General features: G+C 46.6%; 1 protein-coding gene across 1 annotated transcript in view; it reads right to left on the bottom strand.

Moving 5' to 3' along the window:
- LOC141072555 (tyrosine-protein kinase JAK3-like) overlaps positions 1 to 26,337 on the bottom strand; it is a 635,207-nt gene that overhangs the window by 124,960 nt on the left and 483,910 nt on the right. The window contains exon 19 of the mRNA XM_073559823.1: positions 4,750 to 4,939. Coding sequence (XP_073415924.1) covers positions 4,750 to 4,939 — 190 coding nt within the window. The remainder of the gene's footprint in view (positions 1 to 4,749; positions 4,940 to 26,337) is intronic.

Here is a 26,337-nt window from a genome sequence, read left to right as displayed (position 1 = left end):
GTGAGAAAAAGTCTCACTGTGCAGAGGCGAGTCCACCGAGAGAATTTCACTGCAGTGAATTTGAACTGCGGTGAACTCACCTCTGTACCGTGAGACTTTTTCACACGATGCTTCACTGGAGGGAGGTCACCCCAGTTCATTGGACATTAGACAGTCACCGAATCTGAATTTGCCATATTCGTACCATATTGTTACCCTATTCGTGCAGAATTTATGTTTAATGATCGGATCCAAACATTTTTACTCCTATTGACTCCAATAATATTCTGCTGTGTTCGGAGAATATTGCAAAAAACTATATTCACCACTGATCATAATCGGAACCGAATTTTGAATAATTCGCTCAACTCTCTTCGTGATTCCAGGGGTATGGTATCAATAGCTTTCCTTAAAGAGACACATAAGCTGGCTCAAAGTGTAACAGTGGTGCCAGTTTTTTTCTTTCAACCCTTGATTTCAATGATAAGTGTACAGGCTTCTAGACATAGAATTTTGGGTTCAAGTTCCAGTAGGTGACAGTGAACTGTTTTTTTTTTATTTATCAGACATCAATGTAAGATGTTGACGTCCCATATCAAAGTCACAAAGCAGTCAGTTGTCAAAGTCAGAGGTATAAAATATGGGAAAATAAATGGTGTCGATCAAAACTACAACTCATGTCGCAAAAAGAATAACTCAAGATTTTCTACGGCAATGTTGACCAAGAAAAAAAAAAAAAGGCTTTTGATAGAACAGGATAAAAAACAAACGTGTACAAAATGAAAAATCACCGGGTCTTGGCAAGGCTACATGGAAACATGGTTTATCATTCTTCCTGCTAGCAATACATCAACTTCAAGATCCTATTGTTCATCTGCTGACTAATACATACTGCATGTTGACAGGTGCTATTGTAACAAGAAAATGCATGCTATTAATTTCATCTGTCAATGGTTGTTTTGCTATCGTCCATATCTTTATCTATAACTCTATTTACAATTGGGTTGCATGACTAATGTAGGCTACAAAGCATATCTGGATCTGTTGCAAGACCGATCTAATTGAGCAACTGTGGTTAGTCAGGTTATGTTGTTTGAACACATCATAATTTATTCTTTCTGATTCTGAGCTCACATTTTTTAGTAGGTTGAAATTAATCAGCTCATTAATTTCAGTATGCTAATGACTGATCAAAACATGTGGGTGTTCTAAGTAAACTTCATGTACAGCTAATTTAAATGTATCTTGGCTGATTACCCACATGTTCCCATAATTGGATTACATTACATTTCCTCACTGACACATGTAAGACTTCTATTTATAGAAACCACATTGCAGTCAGATCTGTCACATTATTTCTGTCACCCCATTTTTCGACTATGAGCGGCCGGCACCGACATCAGATGCTTATCTACAGCATTCTGTAATGCTGTAGATAAGCCCCCCCATGTAACCTGAAAACCTGAAAGATAAGAAAAAAGAGTTAGATTATACTCACTAGGGTGCCAAGGAAAAATGAACTTTGCAAATTGGTAAGTCATAGGGCCCCGTCACACATAGTGACGCACCAGCGATCCCGACAACGATATTACCTTGTCAGGATCGCTGGTGTGTCGCTACATGATCGCTGGTGAGCTGCCAAACAGGCACCTTCACCAGCGATCAGCACCAGCGACAGGAGGGTAACAAGCGACGCACGTCGCTTAGTTACCCACTGTGTACCTTAGTTACCAGCGCGCTGGTGCAGGGAGATGGTAACCAAGGTACACATCGGGTTTCTAAGCAGCGCGCGGCACTTAGATACCCGATGTGTACCTTGGTTACCAGCTCCCTGCACCAGCACGCTGGTAACTAAGGTACACATCAGGTTTCTAAGCGCTGTGCGCCGCTTAGAAGCGCAACGTTTACCTTAGTTACCAGCGCGCTGATCGCTGGTCTCCCGCCTGTCACACGCAGCGATGCGTGCTGGCCAGCGGGAGACCAGCGATCAAAAAAATGTCTTGGCCATTCCAGGACGATCAGCGATAACCAGCAGGGGGGCCGGTCGCTGGTCAGTATCACACACAGCGATCTCGCTGGTGAGATCGCTGTTGCGTCACTCGCCAGCGAGATCACTCTGTGTGAAGGGGATCAGCGACCGGTCCCCCTGAGGGGTATCGCTGATCGTGCTCGATCAGCCTGGGCCATTTTTTGATCGCTGGTCTCCCGCTGGCCAGCATGCATCGCTGCATGTGGCAGCGAGAGACCAGCGATCAGCGACGCTTGTTTCTAATGTAAACATCGGGTATCCAGGAGCTGCGACTCTTGAATACCCACTGTTTACCTTGGAAACCGGCGTACATGCTGGTTTCCAAGGTAAACAGCGGGTATCCAGGAGCCGCGCGGCTCCTGGATACCCGCTGTTTACCTCAGAAACCAGCGTGTACGCCGGTTTCCAAGGTAAACAGCGGGTATCCAAGAGCCGTGGCTCCTGGATACCCGATGTTTACATTAGAAACATGCTTGCTCGCTGGTCCTGATCGCTGGAGGGGCTGTCTATGTGACAGCTCACCAGCGATCAGCCTAACGATGTCCCAGCGATCCCATCCATGTCGGATCGTTGGTGGGATCGCTGGGACATCGTTATGTGTAACGGGGCCTTTACCCCTCAAATTTGTTCCTTTTGGCAAAAGGATTCACCATGTAAAATATGTTGACATTAATTTTAGATTTACCACTTTCTCAAGTATACTGTATATATATACATATATATATATATACTAGCTGAAGAGCCCGGCACTGCCCGAGCATAGTAACTAACTGTGGTTAGTTATAACAAATTATAATTATCCTCCATCCCATAGTCCCGTGCCCATATACCCATCATACATATCCACCATCCCATAGGCCCGTGCCCATATACCCATCATACATATCCTCCATCCCATAGTCCCGTGCCCATATACCCATCACGCATCCTCCATCCCATAGTCGAGTGCCCATATACCCATCACACATCCTCCATCCCATAGTCCCATGCCCATATACCCATCACACATCCTCCATCACATAGTCCCATGCCCATATACCCATCATACATATTCGCCATCCCATAGTCGAGTGCCCATATACCCATCACACATCCTTCATTTCATAGTCCCATGCCCATATACCCATCATACATATCCTCCATCCCATAGTCCCTTGCCCATATACCCATCACACATCCTCCATATACCCATAATACATATCCGCCATCCCATAATCCCGTGCCCATATACCAGTCATACATATCCTCCATCCCATAGTCCAGTGCCCATATACCCATCACACATCCTCCATCCCATAGTCCCGTGCCCATATACCCGTCATACATATCCTCCATCCCATAGTCTAGTGCCCATATACCCATCACACATCCTCCATCCCATAGTCAACCATTATGACATCATAATGAGCGGCGGGGCTTGTAACCTATGATGACATCAGCGTCGCCATGGCAACCATTGTGACATCATAATGAGGGGCGGGGCTTGATACGCACACACTGTTTCCCCATTATGTAGATAGGGGCATTATGACATCATAATGAGGGGCGGGGCTTGACACGCACACACTTTTTCCCCAGTATGTAGACAGGGGCAAAATTGTTTGGTGAATTGGAACGTGCGGGGTTAAAATTTCACCTCACAACATAGCTTAGGATGCTCTCAGGGTCCAGGCGTGTGACTGTAACAAATTTTATGGCTGTAGCTGCGACGGTGCCAATGCCTATCCCGGACATACACATACATACACACATACGACTACATACATACATACATACATACACACTTTGAGCTTTATATATTAGATAATACAGTATATACACACATTTGGTATCGCCGCGTTCAGAAAAGTCCGATCTATCAAAATATAAAATCAATTTATCTGATCGGTAAACGGCATAACATACCATACATGACGCGAGATATGCATGACGATAACTACTAAACGAACATATAAAACTGCAATATGATGTGCCATTGAGCAACCAGTAAATGATAACTAATCTTAAAAAAAGAAAATTATAAAATATCTATGACCAAAAAGGAACAAAATTAGGAGGTAAGACCTTCAAAAACTTGCTACTTAATTTTTACCATGCATTTCCTTGGCACCCTAATACTGGCGTTTGGTCCAGTCTGATGGGTGTCGCCGTCCGGTCCGGCACGTCCCATCTTCTAACGGTGACATCCTCTTCTTTGCGGCCTGTCCTGACTCCGGCGCAGGTGCACTGCTCTACCCTGTTGAGGGCAAAGCAGAGTCCTGCAGTGTGCAGGCGCCGCGAGGGGTCCGGCGCCTGTGCACTGCAGTATTCTGCTCTGCCCTCAACAGGGCAGAGCAGTGCGCCTGCGCCATAGCCACGACAGACAGCAAAGAAGAGGACGTCACCGTTAGAAGATGGGAGGTGCCGGACCGCAACACCCATCGGACCAAGAGCGGACAGCCCCCCGGTGAGTATAATCTAACTCGTTTTCCTTCTCTTTCAGGTAACGTCGGGGGCTTATCTACAGCATTACAGAATGCATTACAGAATGCTGTAGATAAGCCCCTGATGTCGGTGTCGGCAGCTCATAGTCGAAAAATGGGGTGACAGAATCCCTTTAAGGCCACAATTCATCAAAATCATATTTTTCCTCACCAGTCTTGATGAGATGGTGGGATGGAAAAGGCTTCTGACCTTGCAAAACATTTTATTTATAATGCCTGAGAGGCAATAGGTATGGTAGGTACTATATAAAAACTCACCTGCACTATAGCATATCCCTTTGTACTTTACAATGTAGTCACTATGGAGAGCACGCAGAATGAGACTCTCCCTGTGAAAATCACGGACATGCTCAGCTGTACTGTGCTGAAGTTTTTTTACTGCAACCAGCTCTCCCGTATTGTCGCCTAAAGGATCGTATCTGCAGAGCTCCACACTGCCAAAGTTCCCCTGAAAAGAAGACAGATATCTGTAATAAATCTAGCTTGACATATATGACAGATGTAAGTAAACAATACCATTGATGCAGAGTTTTGTTCTGTCTCATATGTATACTTTGATACAGCGGCCTAGTGTGTAATGCCAGGTTTAGGACTTGTGGTGTAGTAACCACTATGTCCGCTAGGGGGCGCTGTGTTGAGGTTCCAAGGGAGAGGATGAGTGGCAGAATCCTGAAGGATGGTTGTGTATCTCAAAGAGGGTGGCTTTGAGATGGAGACTTAGTTATGCATATTGATCAGCAATGGTATTGCTGAGGTGTTATTTCAAGGTATAAGAGAGAAGTCTCTAGGTAACTTGGGAGTTGGGCGGGCCAGTTACCTACAAACCCACCCAGGGCTGTGTCTGAAAACGCCTGTTGTAAAAGGCTATGTGAATGCTTTAACCCCTTCACCCCCAAGGGTGGTTTGCACGTTCATGACGGGGCCAATTTTTACAATTCTGACCACCGTACCTTTATGAGGTCATAACTCTGGAACGCTTCCATGGATCCCGGTGATTCTGACATTGTTTTCTCGTGACATATTGTACTTCATGGTAGTGGTAAAATTTCATTCAAATAACTTGCGTTTATTTGTGAGAAAAACGGAAATTTGGCGAAAATTTTGAAAATTTCGCAATTTTCCAACTTTGAATTTTTATGCCCTTAAATCACAGAGATATGGCACCCAAAAAACTTGATAACTAACATTTCCCACATGTTTACTTTACATCAGCACAATTTTGGAACCAAAATTTTTTTTGTTAGGAAGTTATAAGGGTTAAAAGTTGACCAGCGATTTCTCATTTTTACAACACCATATTATTTTTACGGACCACATCACATTTGAAGCCACTTTGAGGGGTCTATATGATAGAAAATACCCAAAATTGACACCATTCTAAAAACTGCACCCCTTAAGGTGCTCAAAACCACATTCAAGAAGTTTATTAACCCTTTCGGTGCGTCACAGGAATTTTTTTGAATATTTAAAAAAAAAATGAACATCTAACTTTTTTTCACAAAAAAAATACTTCAGGTTCAATTTTTTTTTATTTTACCAAGGGTAACAGGAGAAATTGGACTGCAAAAGTTATTGTGCAATTTGTCCTGAGTATGCTGATACCTGATATGTGGGGGGGAACAACTGTTTCGGCGCATGGCAGAGCTCAGAATGGAAGGAGCGCCGTTTCACTTTTTCAATGCAAAATTGTCTGGAATTCAGATCGGACGCCATGTCACGTTTGGAGAGTCCCTGATGTACCTAAACAGTGGAAACCCTCTACAAGTGACCCCATTTTGGAAACTAGACCCCCCAAGGAACTTATCTAGATATGTGGTGAGAACTTTGAACCCACAAGGGCTTTACAGAAGTTTATAACGTACAGCGGTACAATTAAAAAAATCATATTTTTTCCACAAAAATTATCTTTTCACCCCAATTTTTATTTTCCCAAGGGTAACAGGACCCTAAACGTTATTGTGCAATTTGTCCTGAGTACGCTGATACCCCACATGTGGGGGTAAACCACTATTTGGGCACATGGCAGAGCTCGGAAGGGAAGCAGCGCTATTTGACGTTTTTGGCTGGAATTGAGATCGGATATCATGTCGCGATTGGAAAACCCCTGATGTACCAAAACAGTGGAAACCCCCCACAAATGACACCATTTTGGAAACTAGACCCCCTAAGGAACTTATCTAGATGTGTGGTGAGAACTTTGAACCCCCAAGGGCTTCACAGAAGTTTATAACATAAAGCCATACAATTAAAAAATCATATTTTTTCCACAAAAATGATCTTTTCACCCTCAATTCTTATTTTTCCAAGGGTAACAGGACCCTAAAAGTTATTGTGCAATTTGTCCTGAGTACGCTGATACCCCACATGTGGGGGTAAACCACTATTTGGGCGCATGGCAGAGCTCGGAAGGGAAGCAGCGCTATATGACGTTTTTGGCTGAAATTGAGATCGGACACCATGTCGCGATTGGAAAACCCCTGATGTACCTAAACAGTGGAAACCCCCCACAAGTGACACCATTTTGTAAACTAGACCCCCCAAGGAACTTATCTAGATGTGTGGTGAGCACTTTGAACCCCCCAGTGCTTCACAGAAGTTCATAACGCCCAGGCGTGAAAATAAAAAATTCGTATTTTTTCCACAAACATGATCTTTTAGCCACCATTTTTTTTATTTTCCCAAGGGTACCAGGAAAAATTGGACCCCAAAAGTTGTTGTCCAATTTGTCCTGAGTATGCTGATACCCCATATATGGGAGAAAACTACTGTATGGGCACACGTCGGGGCTCGGAAGGGAAGTAGTGACGTTTTGGAATGCAGACTTTGATGGAATGGTCTGCGGGTGTCATGTTGTCTTTGGAGAGCCCCTAATGTACCTAAACAGTGGAAACCCCCCACAAATGACCCCATTTTGAAAACTAGACCCCCTAAGGAACTTATCTAGATGTGAGGTGAGCACTGTGAGCCCCCAAGGGCTTCACAGAAGTTTATAATGCCCGGGCATGCAAATAAAACAATCGTATTTTTTCCACAAACATGATCAATTAGTTCCCAATTTTTTTATTTTCCCAAGGGTAACAGGAGAAATTGAACCCCAAAAGTTGTTGTCCAATTTGTCCTGAGTACGCTGACGCCCCATATGTGGGAGAAAACTACTGTATGGACACACGTCGGGGCTCGGAAGGGAAGCAGTGACGTTTTGGAATGCAGACTTTGATGGAATGGTCTGCGGGTGTCATGTGCGTTTGGAGAGCCCCTGATGTACCTAAACTATTGAAACTTCCCACAAGTGACCCTATTTTGGACACTAGACCCCCCACGGAACTTCTCTAGATGTGTGGTGAGCACTTTGAACCCCCAAGTGCTTCACAGAAGTTTATAACGCTCGGACGTGAAAATAAAAAAATCATTTTTTTCCACAAAAATGATATTTTTGCCCCCAATTTTTTATTTTCCTAAGGGTAACAGGAGAAATTGGACCCCAAAAATTGTTTTGCAATTTGTCCTGAGTAGGCTGATACCCTACATGTGGGGGTAAAACACTGTTTGAGCGCATGTCAGAGCTTGGAAGGAAAGGAGCACCATTTGACTTTTTCAACTCAGAATTGGCTGGAATTGAAATCAGACGCCATGTTGCATTTGGAGAGCCCCTGATGTGCCCAAACAGTGGAAACCCCCAATTCTAACCCCAACGCACCCCTAACCCTAATCTCAGCCCTAACCCTAACCCTAACCCTAGCCCTAACCCTAGCCCCAACCCTAGCCCTAACCCTAACCCTAGCCCTAATGGAAAAATGGAAATAAATACATTTTTTTTATTTTATTATTTTTCCCTAACTAAGGAGGTGATAACGGGGGGTTTGATTTACTATTTATGGCGGTTTCTATGTTTGGCGGCTGTCGCACGCTAAAAGATGCTTTTTATTGTAAAAATAGTTTTTGCATCACCACATATTGAGAGCTATAATTTTTCCGTATTTTGACCCACTGAGCCATGTGAGGTCTTATTTTTTGCGGGACGAGTTGACATTTTTATTGGTACCATTTTCGGGCATGTGACATTTTTTGATCGCTTTTTATTCCGATTTTTGGGACGCAGAATGAACAAAAACCAGCGTTTCATGAATTTCTTTTGGGGGGGTGCGTTTACACCGTTCCGCGTGCGGTAAAATTGATAAAGTAGTTTTATTCTTCGGGTCAGTACGGTTACAGCGATACCTCATTTAGGTCGTTTTTTTTATGTTTTGTCGGTTTTATGCAATGAAAACTATTTTATATAAAAAATAATTATTTTTGTATCGCTTTATTCTGCGAGCTATAACTTTTTTATTTTTTTGCTGATGATGCTGTGTGGTGGCTCTTTTTTTGCAGGACAAGATGACGTTTTCAGTGGTACCATGGATATTTATATGCGTCTTTTTGATCGCGCGTTATTACACTTTTTGTTTGGCGGTATGATAATAAATCATTATTTTTTGCTTCGTTTTTTATTTTTATTTTTTAAGGGGTTCACTAAAGGGGTTAACTAATGGGACAGTTTTATAGGGCGGGTCGTTACGGACGCGGCGATACCTAATATGTGTACTTTTATTGTTTTTTTTTATTTTATTTTCAAAAAATGGATTTATTTGGGGGAATATTTTTTTTTTTTTTGTAATTTATTTGGCGATTTTTTTTAAATTATTCTAACACTTTTTTTTTATTTTTTTTTACTTTAATAAATAGTCCCAGGTGGGACATCACTGTTCTGTGACAGATCGCTGATCTGTCACATCACAGATCACTGTGACAGATCAGCGATCTGTCACAGGCAGTGCACAAGGCTTCCTCATGCCTGCGCTTTGCAGGCACTGAGGAAGCCAGCTTCCTGCAGGCCCCCGAAGGCCCCCGTCGCCATCTTGGATTCGGGGGCCTGCAGGAAAGGAGCCCCCGGCAGCAGTGCTACACATTGCGCTGCCGTGGGGGGCTCAGGGAAACACGGAGGGAGCCCCCTCCCTGCCGATGCTTCCCTTTAACCCTCGGTACACCGCGATCATGATTGATCGCGGTGTGCAAGGGGTTAACGTGTCGGGGGCGGTCCGTGACCGCCCCTGACACATAGTGCCGGGTGTCAGCTGTGATAATCAGCTGACACCCGGCCGCGATTAGCGGCGCTCACCACGTGGGCGCCGCTGATCGCGGTAGATGTACTATCCCGTCCATGGGCATAGGGGCCCGGGTCCCATGGACGGGATAGTACGTCTCATGTCAGGAAGGGGTTAAGGACCTGTGGTGAGGTCATAGTCACATGACCCGGTGGGCGTGGCTATGGACCATATAATGTGGCCAGAGTAGGTCACAAGGGAGATTGCTGGGACCTGGTTGGTCCAGTGTGGAAGGTCCTGCAAAGGTGGAGCTTCCTCACAGACAGCACGTGTGAAGTGGCTGGGAGCAATGGTGATGTGTGTCTGAGAGTTCCCTGGAGGGAACGAACGTATGCGGAATTCTGCAGCCACATGAGGAGCCCTGACGTGGGTGAGATAATTGTGAGGCTAAGAGAGCCTGCGTACTGGACATTGATAATAAGAGTGAAGCATTATAATGGACGCTTTGCTGGTAATGCTATTAAGTGAACTTTTTGTTGTTGCTGTGGTTTATGAGGTGTGAATAAACCGCAAGGACTGTATGATTTGATGGAAAATCCGTGCCGGAGCTGGTTTTTGTTCGCTGCAAGCGAGAATCCCCTAAGTAAATGACAGCGCTACCTCACAGACTCTAATGGACTTCTAGCTATTCCTGTTACAGCTGGACAATCACCATTTACTAAGTTGCTTCTTTAAAGAGAAGAAATCCTCAGAAAATGTCCTATTGGTTAAATCAGGTTTTTGTGTTATATGTGATTTTGTTTTTTAAATATGGCATTTTTTTATATACAGTATATTACGATCTTTATTTAAAAAAAAAAAAAAACCTAAATTAGTAATCTAATTTCCAAACTGGCCACTGGGGCTTTTTTAGATTCATATTTTCAGTCCTTTCAGGAATGATTTTTATCAGAAGCAATATTACAGTGAAAGAAAGCACCTCTATACATGGCTCATGCACTAATTACAATAGACAGGGGCTTGCTGGCACTTTTCAGCCTGGGGGGCAATCACAAGGCAGTGGCCCTGGAGTTGCAGTTGCCTTCCTTTGCCCAACTTATCTCTGGCTGCTGCATTAAAGCAACAGAGATAACAGGCTTTAAAAACAGCCTTGTACATAGATATATAAATAGAACAGAGCTTGCTGCATAGATATGGGAGCAGAACCAAACTTACTGCCTACATAGATACTGTAATAGAAGCAAGCTGACTACATAGACACGAGAAGGATGGATTACTACGCAGATAAGGGAGCAGAACCGACCTTACTAGAGAGCTATGGGAGCAGAATCGAGCTTACTACAGAAATATGGGAGCAGAGCCGAGCTTACTACAGAGATACAGTATGGGAGCAGAAACGAGCTTACTAATGAAATATGGGAGCAGAACTGAGCTTACTACAGAGCTATGGAAGCAGAACCGAGCTTACTACAGAGCTATGGACGCAGAACCAAGCTTACTACAGAGCTATGGAAGCAGAATCAAGCTTACTATAGAAATAAAGGAGCAGAACCGAGCTTACTACAGAGCTATGGAAGCAGAACCGAGCTTACTACAGAGCTATGGAAGCAGAACCGAGCTTACTACAGAGCTATGGAAGCAGAACCGAGCTTACCACAGAGTTATGGAAGCAGAACCAAGCTTATTATCGAAATAAAGGAGCAGAACTGAGCTTACTACAGAGCTATGGGATCAGAACCGAGCTTACTATGTCTACTACATAGATACAGGTACAGAACCAAGCTTATGGCATGCATATGGTAACAGTCTGTGGTTTATGAGACAGACTGATGTGCGTGGCCGTTCTGCTGACGGCGGCATTACAGCCGAGAAGACACGGCCACGTGCAGTTTGCGGTGTGCAGCCATCAGGCGGCCGGCCCTGCACAGCTGCTGGGGTAGCGGTGAGGGGGGCATTTGCCTTCCTGCCACCCTGTCCAGCCCACCCCTGACAATAGACAATAGACACATTTAGTGGTCAGTGTCAGGCAGCTGCTGCAAAGGCAAATAAAATAATGGGATGCATCAAAGGAGGCATAGATACTCATGAGGAGAACATAATTTTACCTCTATACAAGTCACTAGTGCGACGACACTTAGAATACTGTGTACAGTTCTGGTCTCCGGTGTATAAGAAAGACATAGCTGAATTGGAGCGGGTGCAGAGAAGAGCAACCAAGGTTATTAGGGAACTGGGGGGTCTGCAATACCAAGACAGGTTATTACACTTGGGGTTATTTCGTTTGGAAAAACGAAGGCTTAGGGGTGATCTTATTACAATGTATAAATATATGCGGGGACAGTACAAAGACCTTTCTAATGATCTTTTTACTCTTAGACCTGTGACAGGGACAAGGGGGCATCCTCTACGTCTGGAGGAAAGAAGGTTTAAGCATACTCACAGATGCGGATTCTTTACTGTAAGAGCATTGAGACTAAGGAACTCTCTGCCATATGTTGTTGTAATGAGTGATTCCCTACTAAAATTAAAGTAGGGTCTGGATGCCTTTATTGAAAAGTATAATATTACAGGTTATAAACACTAGTCTCCTTGATATTGCATTGATCCAGGGAGCTAGTCTGATTGCCGTATGTGGAGTCGGGAAGGAATTTTTTTCCCCAATGTGAAGCTTACTGTTTGCCACATGGGTTTTCTTTGCCTTCCTCTGGATCAACATGTTAGGGCAAGTTAGGATAGGATATGGGCTGAACTAGATGGACTTAAAGTCTTCCTTCAACCTTAATAACTATGTTACTATGTTACTCCATCCGTCCAAGGCCTCGGCAGCTGCAGCGTCTCATCGTGTCCGATGTCCCAGAGCTCAATGTCGCCAAGCAGCTGCACCCAGCCTAATAAGTGGTGTCACTCCCGTTCTTGAGTGGGGCAAGGGCTGGCCCCTCCACCCATTTTCCAGTGTTCAGTGGGAAGGGGCGGCTGTCACTGGATGTACACCGCTCCCCCCAGGGGTGGGCTCGGCATAGCTGCCCCTGGTAGTTCAATGTGGCCGCAAACTCCTCCGACTCCTTCAGTCGCTTATATGCCATAGCAGAGTCCTTTTCATTCAGGGTTCTTCTGATTAAAGACAGCAATCTCATCCACAGTTCAATTTTGTAATCCACAGTGGTAAATCCTCAACCTTGGGTCCTTTAAATCTTCGGCACGGTCTCACTGCTGATGTTGGTGTATTGGCGATGATGATCCTGCCGACTATGCCGACTATTTTCCTTTGCAGCAGCTGCCTGACACTGGCCACTAAGTGTGAGTTTGTTGTCCACCCATACACCTAGGTCTTTTTCAGTGACAGTTTTGCCCAGTGTTTTACAATTAAGCACATAATTATACATTTTGTTTGTTCTACCCCAGTGCATAACTTTACATTTATCCCCATTAAAGCTCATTTGCCATTTATCAGCCCAAGCTTCTAGTTTACATAAATCCTCCTGTAATATAAAATTGTCCTCCTCAGTATTGATTACCCTGCAGAGTTTAGTGTCATCTGCAAATATTGAAATTCTACTCTATATGCCCCCTACAAGGTCATTAATAAATATGTTAAAAAGAAGTGGGCCCAATACTGACCCCTGTGGTACCCCACTGCTAACTGTGACCCAGTCCGAGTGTGCTCCATTAATAACCACCCTTTGTTTCCTATCCCTGAGCCAGCTCTTAACCCACTTACACATATTTTCCTGTTATGATTGAGTCACCGTAGGAGGCAAAAACAGAAATGCTAGCTTAGTCCAGAAAACCAGAGCAGTTGGCAGCTATCGGATTGCAGACCCCTGATCCTATCACAACAACTAACAGTAGCCGTGGGGGGTTCCTACGATGCCCTAGACCCCTCGATCACAGCCGGAGAATTAAATAGGCCTAAAGAAAGAAAGGGGAAATCTAAACTGCCCCAGAGCAGACCCCAAAGCAATAGGCAGCCCCCAACATATAATGACGGTGAAGCAAGATGAAAACACTAACACAGACAGAAAGATAGACTGAGCAAAGACGGGGCCTAAACTACCTAGATAGGAAAGGACAGGAAGGCTGCTGTCTGCAATCCGTGAAAAACCCTATGAAAATAAGAGCCAACAGACTGACAGTGAAAAAGGCCCTGAAGACGCTAAGCTTCAAAAAAGCTATGTCAGTACTCAGGAATATTCTGAAGACAGAGCAACCGGCAAAAGGAGATTCAGCTCACCCCAGCAGGGAATGGCAGAATCCAGAAAAGCAAGGAAAACAAAAACAAAACATAAATGCAAACAGGCAAAGCAGAAAACTTAGCTTTAGGGAAGCAGGAATCAGACTGGTGTACTAGAAGTCCACAGAGAAATCACCCGCAGGGCAGAAGGGCGTCGGCAGCCTTATATCCAGTCAGTGACTCCACTCAGCCAGTCATCCTCATTAGTCTCAGGTGCCTGATAATCAGGCTCATTACCTTCCTTTACCAGAATAGGGAGTTCACCAGACCTCAGTGACGAAGGGGAAAATGAACTCACAACAGTACCTCCCCCTTGAGGAGGGGTCACCGAACCCTCAACCACGCCACCAGGGCGATCAGGGTGAGCCCGATGAAAGGCAAGCACCAATCTTTTGGCATGAATACCAGAGGCAGAGACCCAGGAATTATCCTCCTGACCATAACCCTTCCACTTAACCAAATACTGGAGTCTCCGTCTAGCCAGACGGGAATCCAGTATTTTCTCTACCTCATATTCCATGTTACCTTCAACCAATACAGGGTCTGGAGGTGCCACCCCAGGAACAACTCGTTCAACAAACCTCTTCAACAAGGACTTATGGAACACATTATGGATTTAAAATGTGACAGGAAGAGTCAAACGAAAAGAGACCGGATTAATAATCTCCAAAATCTTGTAAGGTCCAATAAATCTAGGCTTAAACTTAGGAGAAGCCACCTTCATAGCAATATTTTTTGATGATAACCACACCATATCACCAATCTTAAACTGGGGACCAATGGTCCTATGTTGATTGGAAAACCGCTGGGCCTTTTCCTGGGAGAGAGATAACTTATCCACTAGAGTTGAGCGACTTTTGGTTTTTTAGGGTCGCGTTTCGTTTCGTGAAACCCGACTTTTCCAAAAGTCGGGTCGAGCAAGATCGTCCGATTATAGGGAAAAGTCGGGGTCGTCCCGAAACACGAAACCCAATGTGAGTCAATGGGGAATAAAAGTCGGCAGTGAGAGGAGGACAGGAAACACACCAACAGTGCCCATTTAAATGCCAAAAGCATCAATTCTTCTTACTTAAGCTTGTCAACCTTAATTAACTTCATAATACAAGTTACGCACTGAAAAATGGGGGTTATTTGGCTAAAGTTGTAGGGGGGGGAGGGCTGGCTCCAGGTTTTCATGTGCCCTGGGCGAAAGAGCGCCCCTTTAACACATACCACAACTCATCATGCTCCGATACGGCAGAGAAATAGCGGTATAGTACAATGAAAAATACTTCACTTTTTACATCTCATGACAAGGCCCATCTATTTCTTCATACAGAATCATTGGTCCCATATAATGTTTGAAACAGTATATGATGAGCTCCACATAATGCTACAGTATATATTGGTCCCCATGGATGAAGCTCCACTGTCTTATGGGCCCAAATAATGCTCCAAACATAATGGGCCCCATTTCTAATGCTCTAGTGTATAATGGGCCCTGTAAATGCTGCTCCAGTGTCTGATGTCCACCTTTGGAATGTTCCAGTGTATGGTGGGCCCCATCTATCATTCTCCAGAGTATAGTGCTCCCCAAAAATTGCTGTCCCAACATTGAAAACAATCAATTAAGTCTCCTCGCTAGGGAATCCCTGTACTAGTCTGGACTCCTCGTCGTTCCCATCTTCCATCTCACTGCACAGTATTTCAACCTTGCAAGTGCTGTGATCCTGAGCAAGCAGGGGGGGCCCACTCGTTGGCGACGGCACTGGCACAGGGCTCCTGATAGTACGGTGGTGTGTCTGATGGCGGGTGGGCCGAACCTGCACTTTCATCTGCAGCTTCCTCTTTGTCACCGTGTAAGATGGAACTGTATATGGGAAGGGTAACCTGAGTTTCATCAGGGTCAGATTCAGGCCGTGTAGCGTGCGAGGGGAATGTAGTGGTCTGGGTCAATGTACCAGCAGATTCATCGAGCAGTGGCTGGGCATCAGTGCACTTGTGTCGCCCCCAGGAGTACGGTGTGACGTCTGCCTGCGGTCTGGACTGCAGCCAGACAGCACCCCGAGAAACACTGAGACCCTTTACTTCTATACAGGGATCTGGATTTATAGCAGAGCCCAGGAGGCGCTGTCTGAATAGGAGCAATGGCCAGAGCAGGACGGTCGCCAGAAAGGTGTTCCAATACAGGACACAGAGGCAATGATATCCGAGACTAAACCAGTCAGGCAGAAATGGTATAAAAACAGTAGACAGTAGCAGAGTCAGATTCCAGGCCGAAGCCAGAGTCATAAACCAGGAGGGCAGCAGAAGTACAGAATCGTTAGGCAAAAGCAGAGTCAGAATCCAGGCCAAAGTAAGAGTCATAAACCAGGAGAGCAGCAGAGGTACAGAATCGTTAGGCAGAAGCAGAGTCAGAATCCAGGCCGAAGTCAGTGTCATAAACCAGGAGAGTCGCAGAGGTACAGAATCGTTAGGCAGAAGCAGAGTCAGAAGTCCAGGCAAAAGTCAGAGTCAGTAAAACAGCAATTCACACAGTAACACGCAGGGGAACCAAGAATATATCCGGCGGCCTGCAAGAGCAGTCCCAAGGTATTTGAGGGATCAGGTCATCCCTTACAGGCCCGTGGCCTGATGATGTCATCCGGACCGCCCCCAGGACCAGGCTGGATGGTAATGCACAAGCCCCTTCATGACTGATCGAGGAGCGAAGCCTGCGTCCAGCGGACGCCTACGCAGGAGCCTCATGACTATCGCCGCCATCACTCGGGGTTGAAGCACAACGCCTCCCAGAGACCAAGGCCGAGACTGCAGGCCACGGGTCAGCCGGTGATAGGACAGTCCGGGGCCTCCTAGTGGTCGAGGCTGGGACAGCAGGCCCTGAGTCTGACGGTGATGTGATAGTCCGGCGCCTCCTACTGGCCGAGGCTGGGACAGCAGGCCCTGAGTCTGATGGTGATGTGATAGTCCGGCGCCTCCTACTGGCCGAGGCCGGGACAGCAGGCCCTGAGTCTGGCGGTGCCGTGACATACGGTCGCCACAGTGGCATTACCTTCCTCCTAGGGAGTGTGATGTCATGCTTGGGAGCAACGAAGGATCTCTCTAGCAGGTTAACTGATTGGGCGGCGTTATTCCCATGAGTCATGACCCTCCAAACAGCGTTCATGAAGGCAAAGTGTTTGTTTTACGTGGGCAGTATGGTTGCAAAGCTGAACCTTAAAGGAATGTCCAGAAGGGCACCACCAGGAGTGGAGCCTACGGTTTAATTCGACTCCACCTGGAAAACCTCAACCATGCAAGCTACAGAACAGATGCACACATTGCAAGCTTAATTCTGTTAACGAACGAGACTCCGTCATGCCCCGCGGTCCGAGTCTGGCTTACTAGAGGGACACGTGAGGCTCTGGCACATGAGATTGGCCAATAACTGGTGTGTCATGCCCTTACATGTCCGTGGCTGCATGTGCGCTACACTGAAAAGGCCAGCGTTTGTCGCTTACAGGCGCAGATAACCCGCTGAACAACGTTAGTGATGGGGATCTGTGATTACAATTATTACCCGCGAACGATGATTTCCCAGTAAGTGCAGGTCAACCGCAGTTCCGGAATTAGGCCTAACCGTCATTCCTGAAAAAATGAAAAACTTACGTGTGCAAACCACAGGTGCTGTAGCTTGCTTAACAGCTCGCCATCTGTTCTCAGGCCCAGTATGGATTACACGTGATTGCACAAAGGTGAGAAAGGGTACCATATCCCCGGATAACATGTATGGATAGCATAGTGTACACATTCAAAATATATGTCTATACATCAGGAGGCAGGCTCAGACGGTGTCAGGCCCAGTATGGATTGCACGTGATTGCACAAAGGTGAGAAAGGGTTCCGTATCCCCAGATAACATGTATGGATAGTGTACACATTCAAAATATATGTCTATACATCAGGAGGCAGGCTCAGACGGTGTCAGGCCCAGTATGGATTGCACGTGATTGCACAAAGGTGAGAAAGGTTTCTGTATCCCCAGATAACATGTATGGATAGCATACACATTCAACATATATGTCTATACATCAGGAGGCAGGCTCAGACGGTGTCAGGCCCAGTATGGATTGCACGTGATTGCACAAAGGTGAGAAAGGGCTCCGTATCCCCAGATAACATGTATGGATAGCGTACACATTCAAAATATATGTCTATACATCAGAAGGCAGGCTCAGACGGTGTCAGGCCCAGTATGGATTGCACGTGATTGCACAAAGGTGAGAAAGGGTTCCGTATCCCCAGATAACATGTATGGATAGCGTACACATTCAAAATATATGTCTATACATCAGGAGGCAGGCTCAGACGGTGTCAGGCCCAGTATGGATTGCACGTGATTGCACAAAGGTGAGAAAGGGTTCCGTATCCCCAGATAACATGTATGGATAGCGTACACATTCAAACTATATGTCTATACATCAGGAGGCAGGCTCAGACGGTGTCAGGCCCAGTATGGATTGCACGTGATTGCACAAAGGTGAGAAAGGGTTCCATATCCCCAGATAACATGTATGGATAGCGTACACATTCAAAATATATGTCTATACATCAGGAGGCAGGCTCAGACGGTGTTAGGCCCAGTATGGATTGCACGTGATTGCACAAAGGTGAGAAAGGGTTCCGTATCCCCAGATAACATGTATGGATAGCGTACACATTCAAAATATATGTCTATACATCAGGAGGCAGGCTCAAACGGTGTCAGGCCCAGTATGGATTTGACGGCCCAGACTACACAGCGGAGGAGCAGGGAGAGGTAAAGATTGCAAATGCTGGGGCCCTGCCCAAGCAAGGGGGGCCCACTCGTGGGCGTCGGTACTGGCACTGGGCCCCTCATAGTACGGCGGTGTGTCTGACGGCGGGTGTGCACCACCACCGCCAGAGACACTTGATTGCACTATGAGGGACCCTGTGCCAGTGCCCGCGCCCAAGAGTCGGCCTACCCACCTGTCCAGGGCAACGGCACTCGCACGGTGTCGTGCGCTAGGTGGTGACCCCGGCCATGCGGGGGGGAGGCAGCACAGTTAGGGAGTTTTAGAAAGTGGCATATGTTGATGTTGGACATTCAGCTGATGCAAAAGGTGAAATAGGTCAAGTCCCAGAAAGAGGTGGACCAAAGCAAGCCATTTTTCTGTCACCCTATGTGTCATCAGGGGAAGGTGGGACAAAATCCTTGGAAACCCATGCGTGGTTCATTTTAATGAAGGTTAGATCATCCACATTTTGGGTTGACAGACGGGTCCTTTTTTCTGTCAGGATTGATCCAGCTGCACTGAAGACTCTTTCCGATAGCACACTTGCAGCTGGGCAAGCGAGCTCCTGTAAGGCATATTGGGCCAATTCAGGCCAGGTGTCCAGTTTAGCGGCCCAATAGTCAAAGGGGAATGACCTGTGTGGGAGAACATCGATATGGGAGGAAAAGTAGTTTGTAACCATAGTTGACAACTGCTGTCTCCTGTCACTTTCCATCGATGCAGTATTACCAGTTGTGTGAGCGGTACTTGAAAAATCAGTCCACAACATTGTCATGAAACCCCTGTCTCCAATGCCACTTCTGCTGTGTGCACCACGAACACCTCTGCCAAGCTGACCCCAGCCCGTACGGCTCGTGTGAGAACCATCACCGCTGCTGTGTGCTGGGAATGCCTCAAGCAACCGATTTACCAGAGTTGCTTGTTTATTAGCCAATATTAGGTCAAGGTTCTCCTGTGGCATGATGTTTTGTAATTTGCCTTTATAGCGTGGATCCAGGATGCTGGCCAACCAGTAGTCGTCATCGTTCATCATTTTGGCAATGCGGGGTCCCTTTTTAGGATCTGCAAGGCATAATCTGACATGTGGGCCAATGTTCCCGGTGTCAATGATGCACTGCGAGTGCTGGTTGGAGGAGCACTTTCTGGCAAATCCACATCCCTCCAGTCACGCACAAACCCTGTACCAGACCTTGCCACGCCAACATTTTCACTTGCCCCACGAGATGCATCCTCCTCCCCTAAGTAATCATCCCCATCATCCTCCTCCTCCTCCTCTTCTTCCTCCACCTCGTCCAGGAGAGGTCCCTGAGCAGACAATGGCTGAATGTCATCAAGGATTCCCTCCTCCTCTTCCTCCTTATCAACATTGGCTGCAGAAGCCTGCTCCTTAAGGTGCGTCAAAGTTTGCATGAGCAGACGCATAAGTGGGATGCTCATGCTTAGGATGGCGTCGTCTGCACTTACCAGCCGTGTGCATTCCTCAAAACACTGAAGGACTTTACAGAGGTCTTTCAGCTTCGACCACTGCACACCGGTCAACTCCATGTCTGCTCTCCAAGTGCCTGTCCGTGTATCCTCCCACAAATGCATTATGGCCTGCCTCTGCTCGCACAGCCGCTCCACCATGTGCAGGGTGGAGTTCCACCTTGTTGCAATGTCGATAATGAGGCGGTGGTTGGGAAGGTGGAGCAATCGCTGCAGCTTCTGCATACGAACGGAGTGTACAGGCGACCGGCGGATGTGCGCGCACAGTCTTCGCACCTTCTGGAGCAGGGCTGTTAACTCCGGATAATTTTTGAGGAAGCACTGCACCACCAGGTTCAAGGTGTGAGCCAAGCAAGGTATGTGGCTGAGTTTTGAAAGGGCTATGGCTGCCACAAAATTACGGCCGTTATCACTAACTACCTTGCCTGCCTCAAGATGTACACTGCCCAGCCATGACTCAGTTTGTCGCTGAAAGTACTCGGCCAGCACCTCGGCGGTGTGTCTGTTGCCCAAACACATCATCTGCAACACAGCCTGCTGACGCTTTCCACTAGCTGCTCGATAGGGGGACACCACGTGTGCAACAGTGGCAGCTGCAGATGGAGTGCTCGTACGACTGCGCTCTGTGGACGAATTTTCGCTTCTGGAGGAGGAGGAGGAGGAGGGTCGAACGCCTACAGCCAACTGTTTACTATACCGTGGGCTAGGCAGCACTGTCCCACCACCGCTGTCCCCTGTGGACCCTGCATCCACCACATTAACCCAGTGCGCAGTGATGGACACGTAACGGCCCTGGCCATGGCGACTGGACCATGCATCAGTTGTGAGGTGCACCTTTCCGCTCACTGACTGCTTGAGTGCATGGACAATGCGGTCTTTCACATGATGGTGGAGGGCTGGGATGGCTTTGCGAGAGAAGAAGTGGCAACTGGGTAGGTCATAGCGTGGTACTGCATAGGCCATGAGTTCGCGGAAAGCTGCACTTTCCACCAACCGAAAGGGCATCATCTCAAACGAGATTAGTTTGGCAATGTGGGCGTTCAAACCCACTGAGTACTGAGTACTTTCTTGACCTACTCATAGTGTCTGGGAGGGTGAGCTGGACTTGAGAGCTGCATATGGTGGAAGTAGCGGTGGACAGGGCGGACTGAGAGAGGGTTGATGATGGTGATGGAGTTGGTGTTCTTTCTGATGGCCTAGAATCAGTCTTTCGTTGATTTAACAGTGGGATTCCCTGACTGCTGTGGCCTTGCAACGACACCTCAACATATGCTGCTGTGCTAACCGGTGGGCTTACAGTGGGGGAAACAATGTAGCGTTGCTGACTACCTTGCGGTAGCACGCTGTGATGTTTTGACCCTCTGGACAAGCTGTCCAGCAACTCTTTTGATTTTTGGAACCTGTCTTTGGAGTGCTCCGGGCCTGCCGGATAACAGCTGTTGCGATGTCGATGTCTGCTGTGGATGCTCCTCATCTGAGCTATTGGAAGCAGCACCCTCTTCCCCCAATGGATGCCAATCTGGGTCAACAACTGGGTCATCCATCACCTCCTCTTCAATGTCATGTGCACCTTCCTCTGTGTCACCGTGTATGGTGGTATAGTGTGCGGGAAGGGGCACCTGAGTCTCATCAGGGTCAGAATCTGGCTCTGTACACTGCGAGGACAATGTAGTGCTCTGAGTGAATGTACCAGCAGAATCATCCATCAGCGGCTGTGCAACAGTGCACTCGATGTCAGATTCATCTTGGCCTGGGTAATTCACCATTTGACTTGATAATCCAGGCATGGTATGTGAAAACAGCTCCATGGAGTAATCAGTAGTATGGCCTGCGTCATCCTTCAATCTTGGTTGGGGTGAAAGACACAAGGAAAGGTGTGGTTCATGAACATGAGCCTCCAATGACGACTCAGTGCTTTTACTTTTTACAACTGAAGAAGAGGAGGCGATAGAGCTGGAGGCTGAGTCAGCAATGTAAGACAAAACTTTTTCCTGATGCTCTGGCTTTAAAAGCGGTTTGCCAACTCCTAGAAAACTAAGCCTTCGAAGCCTTATGGAGACAGACGATGACGCAGGCTCAACACCTTCTGCACTCGGTCCTATTTTGCTCTTGCCACTACCATCAGATCCACCACCAACACCATCATTACCAGCTGGCAACCCCCGCCCAATTCCACGGCCTCTTCCACCAGCCTTCCTCATTTTTGGTAAAAATGTAGACAAAATCCAACAAACTATATAGTAATGTAAAACAAGGTGCAAGCTGTCTATAGGACAGGGGAGATTTTGAATTTCTTCTCACACTAGTGGACACTGGACACTTTTGGATTGTGTGAGGCCCAATGAATATATGAGCGCTATGTGACAGGCTCGATGGCACTGCTGTGACCAAAGTGACTAGAGGATAAGTGAGATTTTGAATTTCTTCTCACACTAGTGGACACTGGACACTTTTGGATTGTGTGAGGCCCAATGAATATCTGAGCGCTATGTGACAGGCTCGATGGCACTGCTGTGAGCAAAGTGACTAGAGGATAAGTGAGATTTTGAATTTCTTCTCACACTAGTGGACACTGGACACTTTTGGATTGTGTGAGGCCCAATGAATATCTGAGCGCTATGTGACAGGCTCGATGGCACTGCTGTGACCAAAGTGACTAGAGGATAAGCGAGATTTTGAATTTCTTCTCACACTAGTGGACACTGGACACTTTTGGATTGTGTGAGGCCCAATGAATATCTGAGCGCTATGTGACAGGCTCGATGGCACAGCTGTGACCAAAGTGACTAGAGGATAAGTGAGATTTTGAATTTCAGCAGACACTTGTGGAGACTGGACACTTTTGGATTGTGTGAGGCCCAATGAATATCTGAGCGCTATGTGACAGGCTCGATGGCACTGCTGTGACCAAAGTGACTAGAGGATAAGTGAGATTTTGAATTTCTTCTCACACTAGTGGACACTGGACACTTTTGAATTGTGTGAGGCCCAATGAATATCTGAGCGCTATGTGACAGGCTTGATGGCACTGCTGTGACCAAAGTGACTAGAGGATAAGTGAGATTTTGAATTTCTTCTCACACTTGTGGACACTGGACACTTTTGGATTGTGTGAGGCCCAATGAATATCTGAGCGCTATGTGACAGGCTCGATGGCACTGCTGTGACCAAAGTGACTAGAGGATGTGAGATTTTGAATTTCTTCTCACACTAGTGGACACTGGACACTTTTGGATTGTGTGAGGCCCAATGAATATCTGAGCACTATGTGACAGGCTCGATGGCACTGCTGTGACCAAAGTGACTAGAGGATAAGTGAGATTTTGAATTTCTTCTCACACTTGTGGACACTGGACACTTTTGGATTGTGTGAGGCCCAATGAATATCTGAGCGCTATGTGACAGGCTCGATGGCACTGCTGTGACCAAAGTGACTAGAGGATAAGTGAGATTTTGAATTTCTTCTCACACTAGTGGACACTGGACACTTTTGGATTGTGTGAGGCCCAATGAATATCTGAGCGCTATGTGACAGGCTCGATGGCACTGCTGTGAGCAAAGTGACTAGAGGATAAGTGAGATTTTGAATTTCTTCTCACACTAGTGGACACTGGACACTTTTGGATTGTGTGAGGCCCAATGAATATCTGAGCGCTATGTGACAGGCTCGATGGCACAGCTGTGACCAAAGTGACTAGAGGATAAGTGAGATTTTGAGTTTCAGCAGACACTTGTGGACACTGGACACTTTTGGATTGTGTGAGGCCCAATGAATATCTGAGCGCTATGTGACAGGCTCGATGGCACTGCTGTGACCAAAGTGACTAGATGATAAGTGAGATTTTGAATTTCTTCTCACACTAGTGGACACTGGACACTTTTGGATTGTGTGAGGCCCAATGAATATCTGAGCGCTATGTGACAGGCTCGATGGCACTGCTGTGAGCAAAGTGACAAGAGGATAAGTGAGATTTTGAATTTCTTCTCACACTAGTGGACACTGGACACTTTTGGATTGTGTGAGGCCCAATGAATATCTGAGCGCTATGTGACAGGCTCGATGGCACAGCTGTGACCAAAGTGACTAGAGGATAAGGGAGATTTTGAATTTCTGCAGACACTTGTGGACACTGGACACTTTTGGATTGTGTGAGGCCCACTGATATCTGAGCGCTATGTGACAGGCTCGATGGCACAGCTGTGACAAAAGTGACTAGAGGATAAGGGAGATTGGATTGCTTTTAAAAAAGCAGTTTGCAGAGCAGTGGGTAAACAGCAATGCCAGCCTGTCAGGAAGCCTTAAAAGGCAGCCCAACAACCAACACCACTGATACACCACAATATAGCCTCCCCTTGCACTGCACACACAGTGACTGGTGTGTTGTGCAGGCCAAATCGCTAGCAGCAGAAGCAGTTTTTTTGTCTTCTTCCCTGCCTAACGCTCTCCCTACAGAATCAGCAGCAACCTCTCCCTATACTGAGATCGGCAGAAGTAAGATGGCGGTCGGCGTGCACGCCCTTTTATACCCCCTGTGACGCCCACCAAAGCAAGCCAATCACTTGCATGCCCTTCAGAAAGATGGTGGTGACCCGTGCCTATGTCATCACGTTGCCCACAGTGTCCGTGGATCCTGATTGGCTGAAAAAGAGCGCAAAACAAACTTTTGAAACGCGACTTTAGCGACCTCATCCTAGGGTCGGGTTTCGTTTCATGAAACCCGACTTTGCCAAAAGTCGGCGACTTTTGAAATTTTTCGACCCGTTTCGCTCAAATCTATTATCCACCACTTGGTCCCAGATCTGGTGCATTCTCTCCACCACAGTGTCAACACCTAGGCAGGCAGAAGGCTCCACCTGCCCTGAAGAAAATCGAGGATGAAACCCAAAGTTACAAAAAAAAGGTGACATCAAAGTGGCAGAAATTCGGCCAAGGGCAAAAATGAAACCCAATCATCCTGATCAGCGGAAATAAAACATCTCAAATACGACTCCAAGGTCTGGTTTGTTCTCTCTGTCTGCCCATTGGTCTGAGGGTGAAAAGCAGAGGAGAAGGACAACTGAATTCCCAGCTTGGAACAGAAAGTCCTCCAAAATCTAGACACAAACTGAACTCCTCTGTCAGATACAATGTTCTCAGGAATCCCGTGCAAGCGAACCACCTGTTGCAAAAACAGGGGCACCAACTCAGAGGAAGATGGCAACTTAGGGAGTGGTACAAGATGAACCATCTTAGAGAACCTATCACAAATCACCCAAATAACAGTCATTCTTTGAGAGACCGGCATATCAGAGATGAAATCCATTGAAATATGGGTCCATGGCCTCCTGGGGACCGGCAAAGGCATCAACAACCCACTAGAGCGAGAACAAGATTTAGACCGGGAGCACGTCCCACAGGACTGCACAAAATTCCTGACATCATGAGACAAGTTGGTCCACCAAAAAGGGCGACTCACCAGATCTCTAGTACCAAAAATACCTGGATGACCAGCCAATGCAGAGCAATGAACTTCAGACATCACTCTCTTCTTCCACTGGTCAGGAACATACAACTTTCCACTGGGACAATGCTCAGGTTTGTCCTCCTGGAACTCTTGCAGAGCAAATCTCAAATCGGGCGAGATGGCAGAAAGAACTACCCCTTCGCCTAAGATGGTAGCAAGCTTGGTCACCACAGGAGAATCAGCAAAGAAACTCCTAGAGAGGGCGTCTGCCTTGACATTCTTAGTTCCAGGAAGAAAAGAGACCACAAAATCAAAACGTGTAAAAAACAAGGCCCACCTAGCCTGTCTAGGGTTCAAGCGTTTAGCCGACTCTAGGTAAATCAAATTCTTGTGGTCAGTGAGGACCACAACTTGATGTTTAGCTCCCTCCAGCCAATGTCTCCACTCCTCAAATGCCCATTTCATGGCCAACAGTTCCCGATTCCCCACATCATAGTTACGTTCAGATGGAGAGAACTTTCGGGAAAAGAAAGCACAGGGATTCATTTTAGATGTTACAGGATCCTTTTGGGACAAAACAGCTCCTGCACCAATCTCAGAAGCATCCACCTCTACCTGGAACGGGAGTGAGACATCAGGTTGCCACAAAACCGGGGCGGAGGTAAATCTTCGCTTCAGCTCCTGAAAGGAAACAACAGCCTCCGGAGACCAATTCAACACATCAGCACCCTTCTTAGTCAGATCAGTCAATGGCTTGGAAATACTAGAAAATTTTGCTATAAATTTCCGATAAAAATTAGCAAAACCCAAAAACTTCTGGAGGGCCT

Source organism: Dendrobates tinctorius, unplaced genomic scaffold (assembly GCF_039654945.1).
Source record: "Dendrobates tinctorius isolate UK_male_01 unplaced genomic scaffold, ASM3965494v1 ptg000276l, whole genome shotgun sequence".
Classification (NCBI taxonomy): Eukaryota; Metazoa; Chordata; class Amphibia; order Anura; family Dendrobatidae; genus Dendrobates; species Dendrobates tinctorius.
The sequence above is the reverse complement of the archived record's forward strand: the minus strand, read 5'-3'. Positions and strand labels throughout refer to the sequence as shown.